This window comes from Bos grunniens, chromosome 5 (genome assembly GCF_055505025.1).
Source record: "Bos grunniens cultivar Pamir isolate PY7600 chromosome 5, Bosgru_T2T1.0, whole genome shotgun sequence".
NCBI lineage: Eukaryota > Metazoa > Chordata > Mammalia > Artiodactyla > Bovidae > Bos > Bos grunniens.
Window position 1 is genome coordinate 101,532,665 of NC_141169.1, and position 20,143 is coordinate 101,552,807.

At 38.2% G+C, this 20,143-nt stretch overlaps 1 protein-coding gene across 3 annotated transcripts; it reads left to right on the top strand.

Annotated features, from left to right (window-relative positions):
• The first annotated feature begins 6,709 nt into the window (after positions 1–6,709).
• On the top strand, positions 6,710–19,263 carry LOC147372767 (killer cell lectin-like receptor subfamily B member 1). Of its 3 annotated transcripts, XM_086402020.1 has the most exons (6): positions 6,710–6,907; positions 11,769–11,867; positions 12,934–13,008; positions 14,809–14,963; positions 15,353–15,468; positions 19,108–19,263. In XM_086402020.1, exons 1-6 carry the CDS (start codon positions 6,823–6,825, stop codon positions 19,256–19,258), a joined length of 681 nt encoding a protein of 226 aa, XP_086258146.1. In that variant the 5' UTR covers positions 6,710–6,822; the 3' UTR covers positions 19,259–19,263. The 3 variants fall into 3 exon arrangements, with proteins under 3 accessions (XP_086258146.1, XP_086258147.1, XP_086258149.1); XM_086402021.1 differs by lacking the exon at positions 11,769–11,867; XM_086402023.1 differs by lacking the exons at positions 6,710–6,907; positions 11,769–11,867 and adding an exon at positions 12,295–12,424.
• The last annotated feature ends 880 nt before the right edge of the window (positions 19,264–20,143 follow it).

Sequence of the window (20,143 nt, forward strand, 5' to 3'; positions counted from 1 at the left end):
GGATGCCTGCGGTTGAAGGGTCTTTGGCTCCTTTCCAACCTGCCAAACGCCTGATGGGGACCTGGTGGACTAACAGTGGATCTAAGAGGACAGCCCTCTGCTCAGGCTGTCTGCCACGCTGGGTCCCTTCCTAGCAGAGCAGGAGAACGTCTGCATAAATCTCCACAGCCTGCGAGTCTCCCTGGCCTAGCAGAGATGGGGACAAGGCTCTGTCTCTCTGAGGTTCAACCTGTGGTAACCAAGACCCCTGAGGACAGAAACCCTGCTGTGTGTAGCCACCCACACACAAACCTACTCTAAAAGGTGTTGATTTGTGGCTTGTTCGCACCACTGTTCTCAGGAGATCATACACAGATCAAAACCCCAGGCTATTACGTTCTGAGGCTACAAAATGAGGAAAGGTAATAAAGGTCAAACTATAAGGTTATATAAATTGTCAGAAATTAGGACTAGAGTTGGGAAGAAATAAGAATGCTTGTTTAAACAGGAGTTGTTTTGGGTTTCAAAATGGTTACACATTTGCAGGTGTAGGAGGGAGGCACTTTGAAACTATATTTGCACCTGGCAGTGCTTGCAGATACTGTTTTGAAAATGTCTGGTGATGGTCTTGAGTTTGATATAATTCAGAAAGTTTAAGTTCTCAGTGATGCATCTGCAAGTTCTCAGATGCAAGAATGCATCTGAAACTACCTCCACCTAAGGCCATCTGGTTCCATTTTGTATGTGTGAACTATAGTTACTCCATTTTTATTTTTGAAAGATCTTAAATACATAATCAGGCTTCCCTGGTGGCTCTGTGATGAAGAACCTGCCTGACAATGCAGGAGAGGCAGGTTCAATCCCCGGTCCAGGAAGATCCTTTGGTGAGGAAAATGGTAGCCCAGTCCCAGTATTCTTGCTGGGAAAATCCCATGGGCAGAGGAGCCTGGTGGGCTACAGTCCATGGGGTCACAAAAGAGTTGGACAGGACTTAGTGACTAAACAACAGCAGCAGCAAATATATCATCACCTGTCTACATCACCCTTTTTTGGACTTTTGTGAGGTGATAAGATTTCAACCCTGAGGATCTGCTACACTGAGATTGGTCCAGTTGGAACAGAGTTTACAAACAGATTCTTAAAACAAGACAGTAATGGCATAAATTGGTCTTTGATGAACAAAAATTTCTTTCCTGGTGAATTATTTTGATCCTTGAAATGATTTAGAAGTTTCACCAAGTGGTGACAATAAAAAGCTGACTCTTTAGAAGACAGTTTGTCAGTTTCTTATGAAATTAATATACTTGCCAGATGATCCAACAGTCTCACTTTTTGGCAGTTACAGAAATGAGTTGAAAACTGATGTTTATGCAGACTTACACAGGTGTGTCTATAGCAGCTGTATTTATGATTGCCAAAACTTGGAAGCAACCAAGATGCCTGTTAATATATAAATGGCTAAATACACTGTAGACTCTCCAAACAATGACATAATGTTCAGGGACTTAAAGAAAAGTTCTCAAGTGAAAAAAAAATAAAAAGAACCTTTTATACGGGTTATTAAGTGAAAGAAGGCAATCTAATAAAGCTGCATACTGTAAAATTGCAACAATTTGACATTTAGGTAAAGGCAAAACTATGGAAATGTTGAAAAGACATGTCAGAAGGGCCAAGGTGGAGAGATTGGGAGGGATGAATGGGGGAGGCCAGGGGATTTTTAAGACAGTGAAACTATACTCTGTGATTCTGTAATGATGGATTTAAAACTATTAGGTGGTGTTTTGGGGGATTCTCAAGAACTCTAGTTCTTTATGTCTCAGCACAGAAAGAATCCAGTGAGAGGCAACGTGATAGATAAGAAGTGATTTATTAGAATAGGAGATTTGTGAGGCTAACAAGTGGGTGGATGAGGGGGTGCTGTGCCTGAGAACTTAGTGGGCTATAGTTTTATATTAATAATCAAAGGAAAAGTAGGGAGGGGGAAAATACCTCTTTTTTTCCTCATTCTTGAGTAGATGTCAAGCTTCCATAGTCAGCTCTGCCTTCACGTCAGGCTGGGGAGTTTTCTTCTCCCTATGTGGTTAAGCCAGGACAGTCATGGCACTATGGAAAAATTGTTTCAAGTCTCAGGACCATGAGGGTCTTTCACTTTGAATGTCACTTTTCCATTTTATTGTTTTTTTATATGTGCAGAGAGGTTGTCCTAGGGGGTCATTAACTTACTGAGCTCACTAGGTGGGATGTGGGTCTCATGCCATCGTTCTATTGTTTTGAGAGATGTCTCAATGCTTCTATTTTGCAAGGTTTTGTTGCTAAACAACCCTGCTTGGTTTTGTAGTTAAGCAAACCTGCTTTTTTAAGCAATCATTAACATACAGGGGTTTCCCAGTCTCATACTTTTTTACTTACAATCCCCAGTGGGATTAACCATTTAATTACCTACTTTGTCCCCTTACTCTATCCCTATCAAATTCATATCATTATGAAAGTGAAAGTGTTAGTTGCTCAGTCTTGTCTGATTTTTTGCAACCCCATGGACAGTAGCCCACCAGGCTTCTCTGTCCAAGGAATTCTCCTGGCAAGAATATTGGAGTGGATAGCCATTCCCTTCTCCAGAGGCTCTTCCTGACCCAGGATTGAACCCCAGCCTCCTGCCTCACAGGCCGATTCTTTACTGTCTGAGCCAACAGGAAAGCCCAAGCTTGCCATAGCATATAGAACATAAAGAGTAAACCCTAATGTAGTCTATGGACTTCAGTTCATAATATTATAGCAAAATTTGTTCATCAGTTGTAACCAATAAAACAAACTAATGCAATGTGTTTAAAACAGGGGAAGCTGTGTATGAGGAAGAAATGCCTGTGGGAACTCTCTGCATTTCTGCTTTTCACCCCAATCTAAAACTGCTTTTTTTTTTTTTTTTTTCCATAAACCTAAAATGGAGTCTCTTAACTTAAAAGAGCAGTTGATTCTTAGTCAGCATTATCATTGTTTTTAGCTCAGTGACCTAGGAACCGCTCTCATCCTTAAACTAGAACTGGAAGTTAAACATGCGACGTATACGGAGCTCTAGTGTGTTCTGTGTGATGAGTTTATAGGTCAAAGATTATTTGCTGTCAGAATCCTTTAAACTTAAAGTGTAAGTCTGAAAAAGGCACTTTAGAAACCACTGGGGACAATGCTGAACAAATTAAAGCACTAAACCATCAAGAGAAAAAAAGAGGCTGAAATCTCTATTCTTTGCTTTGCTATGACCACAGAAATCTTTGAAACAGAATTGTTATCCATCCAACTACCCTTGCTGAAGGGTAAATATAATCGGGACTTTCCTAGTTATTTAGTGGTTAAGGATTCACCTCCCAATACAGGGAAAGCAGGTTCAGTTACTGCTCAGGGAACTAACATCCCACATGCTGTGGGGCAACTAAACCCTCAGGCTGCAACTAGAGAATAGCCATGCCATAAAAAAGACCCTGCATGCTGCAACTAAATCTCACTTAGCAACTAAACTACCACCACCATAGAGCTTCTCCATCTTCAGCTGCAAATAATATAATTAATCTGATGGTGGTATCCATCTATAGAGTTGGGCTTCCCATGTGGCACTTTGGTTAAGAATCCACCTGCCACTGCAGAAATTGTGGGTTCAGTCCCTGGGTGGGGAAGATCTCCTGGAGAAGGTATCTCTTGACTTAGGCAAACACCTGTCTAGAGCTTAAACAAGGGGCTTCCCTGGTAGCTCAGCTGGTGAAGACTTTTCCTGCAATGCATGAGACCCCAGTTTGATTTCTGGGTTAGGAAGATCCCCTAGAGAAGGGATAGGCTATCCACTCCATTATCCATGGGCTTTTTTTGGTGGCTCAGACAGTAAAGAATCCTCTTTTAATGCAGGAGATCTGGGTTAGATCCCTGGGTTGGGAAGATCCCTGAAGGAGGGCATGGCAACCCACTCCAGTATTCTTGCCTGGAGAATCCTCATGGACAGAAGAGCCTGGCAGGCTGCAGTCCATAGCATCACAAAAGAGTCAGACATGACTGAAAGACTAAGTGCAAAGTGTACACAAAGGGAAATATCAAGGCTGTCCAGGTCCCCATATGTATATATACATCAATCTTGTTCAGAGGTACCTGGGCACAATAAGCAACACAGTGAATACTGTTTTCATCCACTCGAATTTAGACAAACTACCTACCCAGGAGCAGAGCTGCTGTTTGCGGTACAATGGCCAGCCTTGAGCAAAATTTATTTTAGCTTTTTTCCTCTGTATAACTTGGTTTTGTAGGTATTACAGGAGCAAAATGTGATGCGGTAGGCTGCAAAAGGAGCCTGGGTTTTGAGGTAGGAAACAGATGGTCAGTCTTGCTCCTTACTCATCCATAAATTCAAAAAAATCCAGTGCCTGGATAAGGCAAATATTAATGTATCAAATGAAATAATGTGAATTGAAGCATTTACCAATAACTTGAGCTTTCTGATTTCAATATACAGAAGGTTTGATATAAAAAAGAAAGGCCAGCAGCGCCCCCTGGTAGGAACCGTTAGTGAATGAACTCAGATTTTTAAAAACATTAAACAACAAAAACCAACCCCAAAACAAAAACCAACCAGCCAACCAGACAACAACAACAAAAGCCTGCAAAGCAAAATATACTTGGGTTTTTGGAGCAACTACGCAAGTTTCACTCTAGCAATCAATACTCCTTTTCTTTATGTGTGTGCATGCGTGGGTGCTCAGTTGTGTCCTACTCTTTGTGACCCCATGGACTGTAGTACGCCCGTCTCTGCTATCCATGGGGATTCTCCAGGGAACAATAACGGAGCAGGTTGCCATGCCCTTCTCCAGGGAATCTTCCCAAACCAAGGATTCAACCCACATCTGTTATGTCTTCTGAATTGGCAGGCAGATTCTTTATAATTGGCACCACCTGTGAAGCCCTAGACATAGGTTTATTCCATATCTTGGCAATTGTATAAGTATTGCTGCTACAAACATTGAGGGGTGTGTATCTTTTAAAATTAGGGTTTTTGTTTTTTTGTGACATATACCCAGGAATGGAATTGCTGGGTCGTATGGTAGTTCTAGTATACATATGCTAACAATATTAATCTTCCAAGTCACAAACATGGGATGTCTCTTCATTTAGTTATGTCTTCTTTAATTTCTTTAAATTCTACAGTTTTTAGTACAAGTTTTAATTAGGTTTTTTTCTGAAGTATTTTATTCTTTTTGATACTGTTGCCAATGAATTTCATTTTCTTTCCAAATCATTAATCAGTGTATAGCAACTGATTTCTGTGTATTGACTTTTTATTCTGAAACTTAGACAAATTCATTTATTAGTCTAATGGTTTGTGAGTGTGTGAGTCTGGAGTCTTGATGGTTTTCTACACATAAGGTTATGTCTTCTCTGAACAGATGTAATTTTGCTTCTTTTTTTTTCAACTTGGAGGACTTAACTTCTTTTCCATGTCTAATTGGTTTGGCTAGAACTTCCATACCTATGTTGAATAGGAGTGGTGAGAACAGACATTCTTGCTTGTTCTTGACCTCAGAAGAAAAGCTTTTATTTTTTTTTTTCACTACTGATTGTGCCGTGGGCTTTTCATAAATGATCTTTATTATGTTGAGGTATGTTAGTCACTCAGTTGTGTCTGACATTTTGTGATCCAATGGACTGTAGCCTGCCAGGTTCCTCCGGTCCATGAAGTGGTCCAGACAAGAATAATGGAGTGAGTAGCCATTCCCTTCTACAGGGGCTCTTCTTGACCCAGGGACCAAACCCCTGTCTGCTGCATCTCCTGCTTTGGCTGGCGGCTTCTTTACCACTGAGCCACCTGAGGAGTCCATTTTATAAGTATACAATAGTAATTGCATAGTAAGGGTCTTCTGTCCTATAAGATGGTTGTCAAGATGGTTGTAACAAATTAAAACATCCATCAGTATGTTTCACACTGCATATGCACAAATGAAGAGTCTCCTTTGGTTTATATTTCTGGCTGGTTTATACTTTTGAAGCTCACATAATTTTGCAAGCTTCTGGTTGAAGAGAATACTCTTTCCTCACTCAATTGTTTTTAACATGGCCATTGTGGACTTCTCGTGGTCATAGTCACGCTTCCTAACTTGAAGTTAAACTTTAGTGCACTGAAAGCATGCTTTTAAGCTAAGAATAGTCTGGATCTTTGGCTCTTTGCTTTCTCTGTTGTATTACTCAGTGACCTTTTTCACATTTACAACTCCTTTTCCCACATTTTGCAGCTCTTGTCAGGAGCACAAATATTTCAGGAAGATTTGAGAGCTTTAGAAAATTGTCCTACAGTTTTTTGTGTGTGTTAGTGTTTACTTTTTACAACATTGCGTTAAATATGGTTTATCTTGATTCTTGGGGGGTTTTTTGTTTGTTTGTTTGTTTTTATTTTGAGCCAAATTAGAGTACTTCATTTCCTTCACTCTGGTCCTGGCCCAGAAAAAGGTGTTGAAAAAAGATACTTACAAAGACAACAAACAATCTTTCCAGAATATTGTCAAACAATAGGCCAATTAACTAAACAAAGTAGATATTGAGTTGGCCAAAAAGTTCCTTTGGAATTTTCCATGTTATAGAAAACTTGAACGAACTTTTTGGCCAACCTAATGTTATATGTCTAAGTACACTGGACACCCAGTAAGTGGACTTCCTCACTAATTTATAGACAAAACCCACAACTGCCATTGTGGGTAGGTGCTGGTATAAGAAAGAGCAAAACTTTTTAAACTGATCACTTCCTTCAGCTGATCTTGCCTCATAGAAGTTGGAGTTTTTCCTTTTATACGAGTAAAAGGAAGAATTCTTCTGTTTGCAATGGAGAGTCAGCTGGTATATGCTGATTTAAACTTACCCAGGGATTCTGGCATTGAAAGGTCATCACCCCCATCTCTTCTTCAGAGTAAGTGGCTTTAATTTTCCTTTTGGCATTTGTATATCTTCCAATAGTTAGATGTTCCTGTAAATTTGTGGCTTTAAATCATGACTTTGAAGATGAGCAGTTATCATGTTTTAAGTTGATATAGCATGGCCTGTCTGTAGGTAATCACAGGTGTGGAAAAAAGTACATACCTTTAGATTTCTTTTTGAATATCATTCCTGTTACTGAACCTTGGCTAAAAGAACCTGAATAAATATTTTACAAGTATGAACAAAGGAGTATTTTTTATTTTATTTGGAAATAAAAGGAGTTTTTCTATTTTTGTTTTATTTTTTGCCATCCCATGTGGGGAGCAGGATCTTTGTTCCCCAACCAAGGATGAAACCTGTGCTCCCTGCAGTGGAAGCACAGAGTCTTAACCACTGGACCAGCCAGAAAGTCCCTTTTTTGTTTTTATTTTTTAACAAAGAAATGTTTTTAGAAATATTCTGCTACCTTGTTGTAATAGTAACCTACTTTATTTCAAATCTCTCTGTAAAATACTGTGATTAAGTTCCAATGCATTTGCACCCATGACATTCCTTTCAGAATACAAAGTGTTAATGATTAACACTTTGCTAATTAATTAACACAAAGTGTTAAAGATGTTAATGATGAACATCTTCCACTTTTCAAAGGGAAGAAAAAATGTTCCAAAAGAAAGTTATATTCAAGATCAAAGATGTGAATATACTCACAATCTGATGATTTTTAAATTGAAAAATGTATCAGTTTAGAAGGAGATAGGCCACAAGACACAGGAGAATGTCACTGATAAACCTATTTGATATTTGTTGAATTTGGTAATTTTCTGTGTGTCAGAGGAGCTAGTATTCTGAGTGAAGGAGATGAGGATTCTAATGTGAGGTAACAGGTGATGGATTCCATGGCTGAAAAGAAACTAGAAACTAAGTAGAAAAATGTATAAAATTATCATAATATAGTACTGCCTTCTGATGTCAAACCAAATTTACTAATATTGCAATTTTTATCCCACCTGATATTCATTCCTTTGTGTGCTTAGCAGGTGTGCTACATCCTTTCAGGATGACTTGGGATAATTTCAAACTATTCAGTTATCAACATTCTAAATTCGAGACTGGAAAGTCTTAGGGTTATCAAATAGTTTCACAATACCCTTCAAATGGCGGTTATGGAAAATTGGAGAATTTTGATAACTATAGTGACAGTTTGGTCAAACTATAGTTATTTTTTGATGGGAAACAGAAAAGCATTCCGTTCCCTATTCAAATCTAGCAAAAGTGGCGAGAAAAGAGGATGGTGTTGAAAGGAGATGTGGGAGGATGAATATAGAAAAAGCAAGATTTTCCTCAAAAGCTATGATCTAAGATCCCAAATCAATGGGGTCAGAAAATGTGTCTATTCTGCTCGTAATCATTATTCCTCAAAATATCATTATAAAAGTAAATCTAAAAAACAAAGCAGAATAAAGTCAGAACAAAATATGTGGTTACAAAACACTTGACTGCAAAAAAATGTATAACCTACAAGTTGAGAATTTTGTATTTGGTGGTTTTACCAAGGGCCATAGCTGGGAAGGCAGCCTCTTAGATAACTCCGAGGAACTGTCCCCAAATGGTAAGGGAGAAACCAGGACATATAGGAGTTTTTGCTGCAAATAAAAAAATATATAGTTGACTACGAAAAGATGACTGCTAATCACAAAAACAGACATATCGAGTTAATGATTTTAGTGTTTACTTATGTGTGAGAAGACGCAAGAGTCTGGGCTTACTCAAATCATTCCCGTGACATGCATTTTAACTATCTACTGCTAGTATCCTGTTTTTCTTCACTCTGAATTCCACTCGGGCTTCAACATTGCGGCGGCTGCCCTGGCTAATGGGTTTATGGTCACAATATCTCTTGTTTATTGAAATGGCAGCTGACATTCTTTCTCCACAGATTGACCTGTTATTACATTTATTGTGAAGCTACCCCTGAGCTCTTTGGCTGAACTGTTCAGGCTGTGGGAACTGTAGAGTAGTGATTACATCAAAGGCATTCAGGTAAACCGGAGATGTGAGTTGTGACCTATTTAGTTTATGGCCCAGCACTTGCTTTCTTAAAAAAGTAGATAAGTGTTCACAAAATGCCTCTAGAGTTTACATATTCATCCAAAAATAAGCACCTGTGCCAGGCATGCCCTGGTGCTGAGGTTAGGACAAGTGGAAAAAATAGTGGAAAAATATTTTCTCTGTTTGTGTTTATGTTATACTGCTAGGAAGACATACAAATAAACAAATAACTAAGTATATACATATATATGGGTTAGATAATATTAAATGCAATAGAGAAAATTTTATCTATATTTTTTACTCTCTCATATTCACCCCTCTGCTTTTTTTATTCTTTATTTATTTATTTATGGCTGCACTGGGACTTCGCTGCTGCCTGTGAACTTTGTTGAGTTGTGGACTACTCAAGGGCTAGTCACTAGCTATAGCGCACAGGCTTCTCATTGTGGTGGCTTTTCTTGTTGCAGAGCTCAGACTCGGTACTGGATGTGCACTGCTTAGTTGTTTCACGGCATGTGGAATCTTCCCAGATCAGGGATAGAATCCCTGTCCCCTGCTTTGGCAGGTGGATTCTTAACCACTGGACCACTAGGAAAGTCCTGAGAAACTGTTTTTTATTTGTGCTGGAATTGAGAGTTAACTTCAGAGAGGGTATGATATCAAGTAGAAGAAGGCCTGCTTCACAAATGACATCTGAGCCAAGACCTGAAAGAATTAAAGGACAAAGATATGTTTCCTTGGAGAAGAGCTTTTTAGAAAATGGACCAGGGCAAGTGCAAGTTCCCTGGGATGAGAACATTCCTGTCCTTTTGTAGGAGGAGCACATACATTGGGTGTGAAATGATGGACCATATCTGTGTTGAAAGCAGCAGGAGATAAAGTCAGAGATGTAATGGGAAATGGATTGAACAGGAATTTGTAGACTGTTTTACAGATGTACAGTCTTAAATCTGCTTGAGAGAAGGCCAAGAAAAGGTTTGCAGCAATGGAGTGAGATGATTTGGTATACTATTTTTTTTTTTAACTTTATGTATTTATTTATTTATTTTTGGCTGCACTGGGTCTTTGTGGCAGTCCAAGGGCTTCTCGTTGTTACGGAGCGTGGGCTCTAGGCTCATGGGCTTCATTAGTCGCAGAATGCAGTCTCGGCAGTTGGGGTTTGTGGGCTCTAGAGCATGGGCTCAGTAATTGTGGCAGAATCTTCCCAGACCAGGGATTGAATCTGAGTCCCCTACATTAGCAGGGAGATTCTTATCCATAGCACCATCAGGGAAGTCCTTGGCATATTGTTTATATGCAAACAAAAAATAGCCCTGCGTGGGTATTTCCAGATGACTAAAGGAGGAGAAGGGGAGAACAGGATGAGATGGTTGGATGGCATCACCAACTCAATGGACATGAGTTTGGGTAAACTCCAGGGGTTGGTGATGGACAGGGAGACCTGGCATTCTGAGGTTCATGGATTCGCAAAGAGTCGGACACGACTGAGCGACTGAACTGAAGTGAACTAAAAATTTACCTGGCGTCCTCAATTTGTTGCAACTTCGTTAGTTCTGAAGTCATGTAGTGTTGCAGAAAAACAACTCAGAAGAGTCATAAGACCCTCCTCTCAATTCCATAAATTTTAAATGAACAGTTATTATGTACCAGACTCCATGTCTAGAAGAAGTTTTTCATATAACCCTGTCCAAAACCTCACAAAGTAACTATTATTTTATGTTTCACAAGTGAGGAAGTTGTATTTTATGAAGGTTACAGGCTTAAAGTAACATACTCAAATACAAATCTGTTACATTTGAGAGCCTTTGCTCTTAACCACTGCTGTTCTTCAGTAATAACTGATAAGACTATATGAAACTTTCTCCATTTTTCAAAATTTCAAGGCAGGAAAGAATAAGGAAGAAAAGAGACATAAAGGTAAAATACCATACAGCTGTTAGGAAAGTTCACCTAGGACTGTCTCAGGCTCACTAAGTTTAGCTACTGTGTCACACAGGATCGCATTAGAAGTTCTAGGTCAAAATTCTCCAGTGTGCTTTCTCTCATTTTCAGATTACACCCAGGACCTTGGAGCTCCTCTAGGTGTTATCTTTTCTCTTTCTCCTCCACATGATTATCCAGGTGTCACTATCTAAAATTTAATCCATTCTGTTTCCTACCTTAATCTTTTATCACATTTAGCTATCTTAAATTCCATCTCCACAAGGATGTTTTAGAAAGGGTTAACTCTTAGACAAATGTTACTGTCCTAACAGGAGAGATCGGTAGTAGTTGGCTGAAAACTGGGTCACACAACTCAGTTGCCTGGGGGAGTGTAAAAAACTAAAATAGAAATAAATGGACTTATAGGTCATTCTGGAACATTTTTTAAAAATCAATTAATTAATTTTATTTATTTTTGGCTATGGTGGATCTTTGTTGCTGCGTGGGCTTTCTCTAGTTGTAGTGAGCAACTCTTTAGTTGCTTCTCATTGCAGTGGTTTCTCTTGTTGTGGAGCATAGTCTCTAGGGTGCTTGAGTTTCAATACTTGTGGCCCACAGGCTTAGTTACCCTGCCACGTCAGGTGGGGTCTTCCTGGAATAGGGATTGAACCTGTGTCCCCTGCATTAGCAGGAAGATCCTTAACCACTGGACCACCAGGGAAGTCCTTAGGACCCTACTTTAAGATAACTGATAAATGTTCTTTCCTGCCCCTAACCCCCAACCTGAATCTTGCTCTTTCTTATGTGATCCAAACAGCCTTTGCTTTTTGTACCAGATGAACTCAACTGAGTTAACCAAGCATGTTTTCTTAATGTCTCAGATCTTTGTCAGGGTCCACGTTGGCATAACTTTCCCCTGAAATTTAGTTGTGCTGTGATTATACTTCTTGCCTTGACTGTGACTGGGTTGAGTGTTTCAGGTAAGTGATGCAAGATCATTTATTTCTTGTTCTACTTATTCTCCTTCTGCCATAAATAGTAAAATATGTTAAACAGCTTTGGCCACCCCAAACTTAGCGGAAGACTGATGAAATAAAAACAGTTACGAAACAGTGCTCTAATAGTGCCCAGACCATATCCACTTTGCAAACCCTAGGCTTTCATATTTCTCTTTCTAATTGTTCTGAGAATCTTCATAGGGGATTTACATGTGCTCCAAGAACTTTTTAAAAAATTGTAATTATGATAAAAGCTTGATAATAACAAAGAAAATAAGTTTACAATTGCTTAGAGTTTCTTTTTTTTTTTTTAATGTGGACCATTTTTAAAGTCTATTGAATTTGTTACAATACTGCTTCTGCTGTTTTTATGTTCTGGGTTTGTTGTTGTTGTTGTTGTTGTTTTGTTTTGTTTTGTTTTTTGGCCCCAAGGCATATGGGATCTCAGCTCCCCCACCAGGGATCAAACCAGCATCCTCTGCATTGGAAGGTGAAGTCTTAACCACTGGACTTCCTGGGACATCCCTACAGTTTCTTAGGTGCCTACTAAATTCCAGATTGTCCTAGGCAATGTCTCCCATAGGACAGACACAATTATACTCATTCTGAAAATGGAACATGTAGACAGGAGTGTAAGCAACTTAAGAATTTAAATAACATCTGAGAGTTTACTTATATAGTGGGTGTGTGCATGCTAAGTCACTTCAGTCATGTCTGACTCTTAGAAATCTTAGGGACCATAGCCCTCCAGGCTCCTCTGTTCTCTCCAGGCAAGAATACTGGAGTGGGTTGCCATTCCCTTCTCCAGATTACTTATACATTAGATGCAAGTAACTCAGTGTTTCTCTGTGTTTACTTACATGTTGTTTATGTTGTCTTCTAAGCAGACCCACTGTTACTAAATTGCTATTGCTTTTATCTTCTGTTCATTTCAAGCTTGTTGAGATAGTACTGAGACGACAATTCCCTGAAGTGATAAATATAGCATATGCATTTCATTGCACCTTTCAGCATTTTATCTTCTTAATGGTGTTTCTTTATTTACCAGTGATATTCATAAGACAAAACACATCAGTAGAAAAAACCAGCATGGATGCTCAAGAGAACAGGAAGGAAGCAACAGGTATATTTTGTGGCTTGAATTTTCTAAGACTAATGGCTAAAATTTGAAGTTATCATTGTATTACTTTCCTTAAGGCTCATTACAACCCATATGTTAAGATTAGTCTTATCACTCTGATTTTATGTTTGGCAAAGCTGAGGCATGGAAAGGTTAAGCAACTCATTTGGGGTCATACATGTGCTAAGGGGTGACATTGAGAATTGTACTTCAGTGGTCTATCATCATAGCCTATCATCTTAACTACCAGATAATACTGCCTTATGAGTACTCAGGCTAGGAGAGTCAATAATTATTAGTCAAAATCCAAGCTATAAAGTAAAATATACATTAAGTGAGCTATTTGGTGATTTTAATATGTCAAGCAACTAACCTTTGACTAAAGCTAATGAATAGAACACAAACATGTAATGAATTCTTTAATATTTATTGTATTAATCATTAAGATATTGATCTTGTCTTTATACTTACTAAGCAGTGTGTGTTAATACTCCATTGTTGACAGACTGTAGCAGAATGTGGTCATTTTTTATATATATTTGTACAGAAGAGAAATTTTAAGAAAATGAGAATATCCCTCTAAAAAATGCTATCAAATAGATCTTATTATTATTAGGCAAATATATAATTTAGCAGTTAGAAATTTTCTAATAATTTCTCTCCATGATATTTGCCATTAATTGTGAGTATGAATTATTATTTGCTTTTCATTTTACATGTTGTTTCAAGTAGACTTTTTTTTAAGAGCGTTTGATATAGTTGTCCATGGAGTAGGAAGAGCAATGATAAGGAATTTAAGGAATCTCAAAAAGAGTTTGGCTCTATCACCACCTGCTTGTGTGGACTTGAACAAGTTATTCTGTCTCTCAGTGTTTTAGCTGGTCACTAAGAATTGATGCTTTTGAACTGTGGTGTTGGAGAAGACTCTTGAGAGTCCCTCGGACTGCAAGAAGATCCAACCAGTCCATTCTGAAGGAGATCAGCCCTGGGATTTCTTTGGAAGGAATGATGCTAAAGCTGAAACTCCAGTACTTTGGCCACCTCATGTGAAGAGTTGACTCATTGGAAAAGACTTTGATGCTGGGAGGGACTGGAGGCAGGAGGAGAAGGGGACGACAGAGGATGAGATGGCTGGATGGCATCACTGACTCAATGGACGTGAGTCTGAGTGAACTTCAGGAGTTGGTGATGGACAGGGAGGCCTGGCGTGCTGCAATTCATGGGGTTGCAAAGAGTCAGACATGTCTGAGCGACTGAACTGAACTGAATAGCAGAATGAACAGTGGTCTCAAAACCCTCAGTTATATTAAATTCATGAATTGTTCTCACAGTGATGATCAAAGACTTTCCTGAATTTATAATGACTTGTATGAGATCCAACCAGTCCATCCTAAAGGAAGTCAATCCTGAATATTCATTGAAAGGACTGATGTTGAAGCTGAAACTTCAATACTTTGTCCACCTGATGTGAAGAGCTGACTCATTTAAAAAGACCTTGGTGCTGGGAAAGTTTGAAGGCGGGAGAAGAAGGCGACAACAAAGGATAAGATGGTTGAATGCCATCACCAACTCAATGGGCATGAGTTTGAGTAAACTCCAGGAGTTGTTGATGGACAGGGAGGCCTGGCCTGCTGCAGTCCATGGGGTCACAAAGAGTCAGACACTACTGAGCGACTGAACTGAACTGAATTGTGTATGTGTTATTAGTGTTAGTAGGGTGGGGACAGGTTAGAAATATAACATTCATTTCTTTTCTTCCTCTTTCTTATTTTATTTTTATTTTCCCTCTTCTTCTTACTTTAGAGAGACCAGTTCTGTTAACGTGTCCAATGCACTGGAAACGAATCCGAGATAAATGCTTATATTTTAGTGATACTTCCAAACCTTGGAATGATAGTCTAGCTGACTGTTCCACAAGAGAATCCAGTCTACTGCTTATTCAAGATCAGGAAGAATTGGTAAATAATTAATAAGTAAAATATTTTAATACAATTCAGCACTGGCTTCTAACCATATCAAGATTTTTGTGCTCTAGTCTTGAAGGTTCTATGCAGATAGAAGTATTAACCTTGACTTCAAGGAGCTCACAATCTGAGAGACTAAATGGACATATAAGCAAAATAAATATTATTTAATGAATACAAAAATATAAATATAAATATTTGGGTATATAAATGAACAGAATAGAAATATCACAAGTAAGGAATAATTAACTCCAATGGGTATAGGAAAGGCGTCATAGAGAAAGTAATACTTGAACTGGGTTTCAGAGGATGAATAGAAGAATGCAAACCAGCAATAGATAAAGGGATTCAATACTCAGTCATTTCTTCTGTTTCATTTACAGAGACTCATGCAAAACCTGATAAACAAAGAAGGAATTCTGTTTTGGATTGGATTAAATTTTACATTATCAGGGAAGAGCTGGAAGTGGATAAATGGTTCCTTTTTAAATTCTAATATGTGAGTATTAGATAAGCTAATTTGAATATTCAATTTGTATCAGGTTTGCAAGGCAAGATAGTAACACTGCTATTGAAGACTGAGATTTATAGTTTTAATTTAGTTTAGAAATTTTCAAAAGAAGCAGTATAGTCTGAGAAGAAGAATGATTTTTGAAGTTAGTTGAAGGATTCATATTGATGTATGACAAAACCAATACAATATTTTAAAGTAATTAGCCTTAATTAAAATAAATAAATGAAAAAAAATTTTTTTTAATTTTTTAAAGAAAATCTTTATATATGAAAAGACATCACTCTTTGTCACAATGTATATTTTTAATTACAATGGAGTTTTAAGAAACAGGGGATAGACCAACTCCTTTGGGAGGGACACCAAAAAAAATTTTTTTAATAACAAAATTTAAAAATAAAGAAATTTTTAGCTGGATGCTATTGGACAAAGAATTTTTGTTGCAATATTATTAAAACAAAGAATTTAAGTAGAACTTTTCAAACTATGGGACCAAATAAGTAGGCCACATCCAGCACTGAAATAATGAATACAAGAAGAAAAAAGTATAGTAAATATCAGATTGTGGAATCCAGGCATTTGAGAGAATTGGCCAACTTGTGACAAATATTGTAGCCTATTTTAATCAGTGGTGTAGAAAGAGAGTTGTTTGAGGAGATGCAATGAAACTGCATAAGCTGCGAAAGAGCTTTTTGCTATTTTTAAAATGTTTTTATTTATTTATTTATTTTTGTCTGTGCTGGGTCTTTATCACTGCTCAGACTTTGCTCTAGTTGCTCAGAGTAGGGGCTACTCTCTAGCTGTAGCGTGTGGGCTTCTCATTGTAGTGGCTTCTCTTGTTGCAGAGCACAGGCTCTGTAAAAAAATTTTGATGAGCTTTTCAGAACAGATGATATCTTGTTATGATTTTTGAGTCTGTGAATGATATATTTACATTTGTATAAAGGATAGTTAAAATTGATTTTTTTATCATTCAAAAAAATAAGACATTAAAATTGAAGACATAGGAGTGGGTAAAAATTTATATAAAATAGAGTAATAATTTGTTATGTAGAAAATTACAAAAAATTGAGAGACATGTTGCTTTAATTAGCAAATTTTTATGTTGCTTCACCCATGTTCTAAAATATAATATTTTTAAATACAGTACTTTAAAAAGAATATCACTTTAAAATAAAGGGTCCTGGACAAGAATAAATGTATGAAAAGGCAAATATATTTTGTTACATAAAATCTATTCTGATTTTTATTTGTTTTCCAGGAATTATATTCTATACTTTATTTACACATAAATGCAATTCTGATATTAACTTATTTCTATTTTTCTGAACATAGAAAAACGTTAATTTCGGTTTCTGCGTGGGTATGTTTCTTATTGGGCCATTATGTTTATTCTATTAAGCTTTATGATAAAATTGGAAATCTCTGAAGTGTCTATGAGCAGAAATATAGGCAAAGTTGATGAACTAAATTCAATTGGCATTCTATTCTATTCTGAAGACTGAAAGGATGCTTTGGTTAAGACAGTGATCAGGTAACCCTGAAAGGTATCATATGATAGTAGAAAGAGTAGCAGTTAGACTCACTTTTCTTTAGTTCTCTACCCTGGTTTTCAAGTAATGAAAAACATAAACAGTAATAATTTTTTTCACTGCTTTGGGGATTAAAGAATATAACACTAAAGAACTAGGCAGAGATCTGGTCAAAGAAGGCCTGAGAAGTCACTGAGGGTCTTTTGAAAAAGGGCTTGGTCAAATGAGCATTCAAAAAGTTATCTTGAAATTTGAAGAAGTGGACCAGAAGGGTGAAAGAGATAAAACACAGGGGACTTTTGCTATTACTCACTTGAAAGAAGTGCTGATGTGACTAGACTGTCAGGCCCTAGGAGGGAATAAGGTGGACTTCTCAGTACCAAGGGGCTTTATGAAGAAACGGAACAAAGTAACAAAGAAAATCTGTGATGGAGCCCTGCCCACTGTACCACTTCACTTTCAATTTAGGACAAGCAGGTGAACGTCTTGCGTATATCCCATCCTAGCACGCCAGTTCTGTGTTGCCATCCCATTCTTTGACTGCTACTCACACCACATCTGCAATGAGCCACAACACTCCTGCATCTTTGGAACTAATAGAACATTGATCACAGCAGACACTCGTGTACTGTTTGGAATCGGAAAGAAAGGAACCTTCCACTACATACAACATGAACTGAACCTCCTTTTCTGGCCACATTCAAATTCTGCAGAGCCTGTGTATCTGTACTTACTTACTACATTTCCTGAGCACATACTCTGTTTAAGCCTGATCACACTTCTATAGGTATCATCTCAATGCCTCCCCAAATACTAGGTCGTTATATCCTAAATATTTAAGAAAATCAAAACTCCATGAAAGCAATAAGTTTTTCATGTGATATGTTAATAGGAGATTCAGTTTCCAATTTTCAAAGCTTCATTTTGTATATATCATGATGACATTTATGTTTAGAATGCTTTGCTTCCAGTGAAGATGAACTTACAAGTTCCAGATGCTTGATTAGCTTTCTTTTAAAAGTGTATATTTATGACTGACTGTGTAGTTAATCACTGTTCAGTTGCTAAGTCGTGTCCAACCCTTTCTGACCCCCATGGACTGCAGCTCCCCAGGGTCCTCTGTCCTCCAGTGTCTCCCAGTTTGCTCAAATTCATGTCCATTTGAGTCAGTGATGCTATCTAACCACTTCATCCTCTGCCTCCCCCTTCTCCTTTAGCCTGTCTTTCCCAGCATCAGGGTCTTTTCCAATGAGTTGGCTTTTCCCATCAGGTGGTCAAAGTATTGGAGCATCAGTCCTTCCAAAGCTTCAGCATCAGTCCTTCCAAGGAATATTCAGGGTTGATTTCTTTTAGGATTGACTGGTTTGATTTGCATGCAGTCCAAGGGACTCTCAAGAATCTTTTCCAGCACCACGATTTGAAAGCATCAATTCTTCGGCACTTACTCTCTTTATGGTATAAATTTCACATCAGTACATGAGTAATGGAAAAGCCATAGATTTGACTATACTGACATTTGCTGGCAAAGTGATGTCTTGCTTTTGAATATGCTGTCTAGGTTTGTCATAGGTTTCCTTCCAAGGAGCAAGTGAAAAAAAATGAAAGAGAAAGTGTTAGTCCCTCAGTCCATGACTCTTTCCCATGCTATGGATGTATCCCTCCAGGTTCGTCTGTCCATGGAAATGGAATTCTCCAGATAAGAATACTGGAGTGGGTAGCCATTCCCAGGAGCAAGTGTCTTTTAATTTCACGTCTTCAGTCATTGTCTACAAAGATTTTGGAGCCCAAGCAAACAAAGTCTGTCACTGCGTGCATTTTTTCCCCTGCTATTTGCCATGAATTAATGGAACTGGATGCTAAAATCTTAGCTTTTGAATGTTGAGTTTCAAGCCAACTTTTCACTGTCCTCTTTCACCCTCTTTCAGAGGCTTTTTACTTCCTCTTCACTTTCTGCCATTAGACTGTTTACTTACCCAATGCTTAATTACTGAGCGTCTCGTTGTTTCCTGAAAGTTACAGAAAATACTGGCTGGATGAGGAGAATTATGTGAGAAAATCATGAACACTAAAGAGAGTCTTTTCTTTTTCTCCACAGATTACCTATTTTTGGTGATGCTAGAGAAGACTGCTGTGTTTACATATCAAAGACACAATGTATTTCTGATTACTGTGCTGCAAAAAATAGATGGATCTGCCAAAAAGAACTAAAACCTGTCAGAAACAAAGGAATATATTCTTCCAATTGACTAGACATCCCCTTCCATGTCTTTAATTTCCATTTCAGATCTCTGTCATTTTAACTGTATATATTGTCATAGTGGCTCCATGCACATTTTGTGGTACAAAGTGAACACACACTGAGAATTCTAATTTTTGTGAATTTTACAAAAGTTCATGTCTAACCTCCTCATTAAATAACTGAGAAAACATATACCTAAAGAAAAGATGTCTCAGGGCATGTGCTCAGGAGTCAGATAGGTGGATCATACGGTAGTTCTATTTTTCAGTTTTTTATGGAACTGCCATACCATTCTCCATAGTGGCTGTATCAATTTACATTCCCACCAGTGGTGCAGGAGGGTTCCCTTTCCTCCACACGCTCTCCAGCTTTTCCTGTTTGTAGATTTTGTTCATGATGGTCATTCTGACGGGTGTGTTAGCTTTGACATAAATACACAACCATATGTAAAATGGGTAGCTAGTGGGAAGCTGCTGTATAGTACAGAGAACTGAGCTCGGTGCTCTGTGATGACCTGGAAGAGTCTGATGGGGGAGAGGGGCAGGCAGGAGGCCCAGGAGGGAGGGGATATATATATATACATATATATATATATATATATATATATATATATATATATCAGTTCAGTTCAATCGCTCAGTCGTGTCCAACTCTTCGCCACCCCATGAATCGCAACACGCCAGGCCTCCCTGTCCATCACCAACACCCGGAGTTCACTCAGACTCACATCCGTTGAGTCAGTGATGCCATCCAGCCATCTCATCCTTTGTTGTCCCCTTCTCCTCCTGCCACCAATCCCTCCCAGCATCAGAGTATTTTCCAATGAGTCAACTCTTCGCATCAGGTGGCCAAAGTACTGGAGTTTCAGCTTCAGCATCATTCCTTCCAAAGA

Coding starts and splice junctions, on each gene's coding strand:
- LOC147372767 (XM_086402020.1), top strand. CDS start 6,823: ATGGAGAGTCAGCTGGTATATGCTGATTTAAACTTACCCAGGGATTCT. Junction 11,868..12,933: donor GACTGGGTTGAGTGTTTCAG/GTAAGTGATGCA, acceptor TTTATTTACCAG/TGATATTCATAAGACAAAAC. Junction 15,469..19,107: donor TCCTTTTTAAATTCTAATAT/GTGAGTATTAGA, acceptor TTTTCTCCACAG/ATTACCTATTTTTGGTGATG.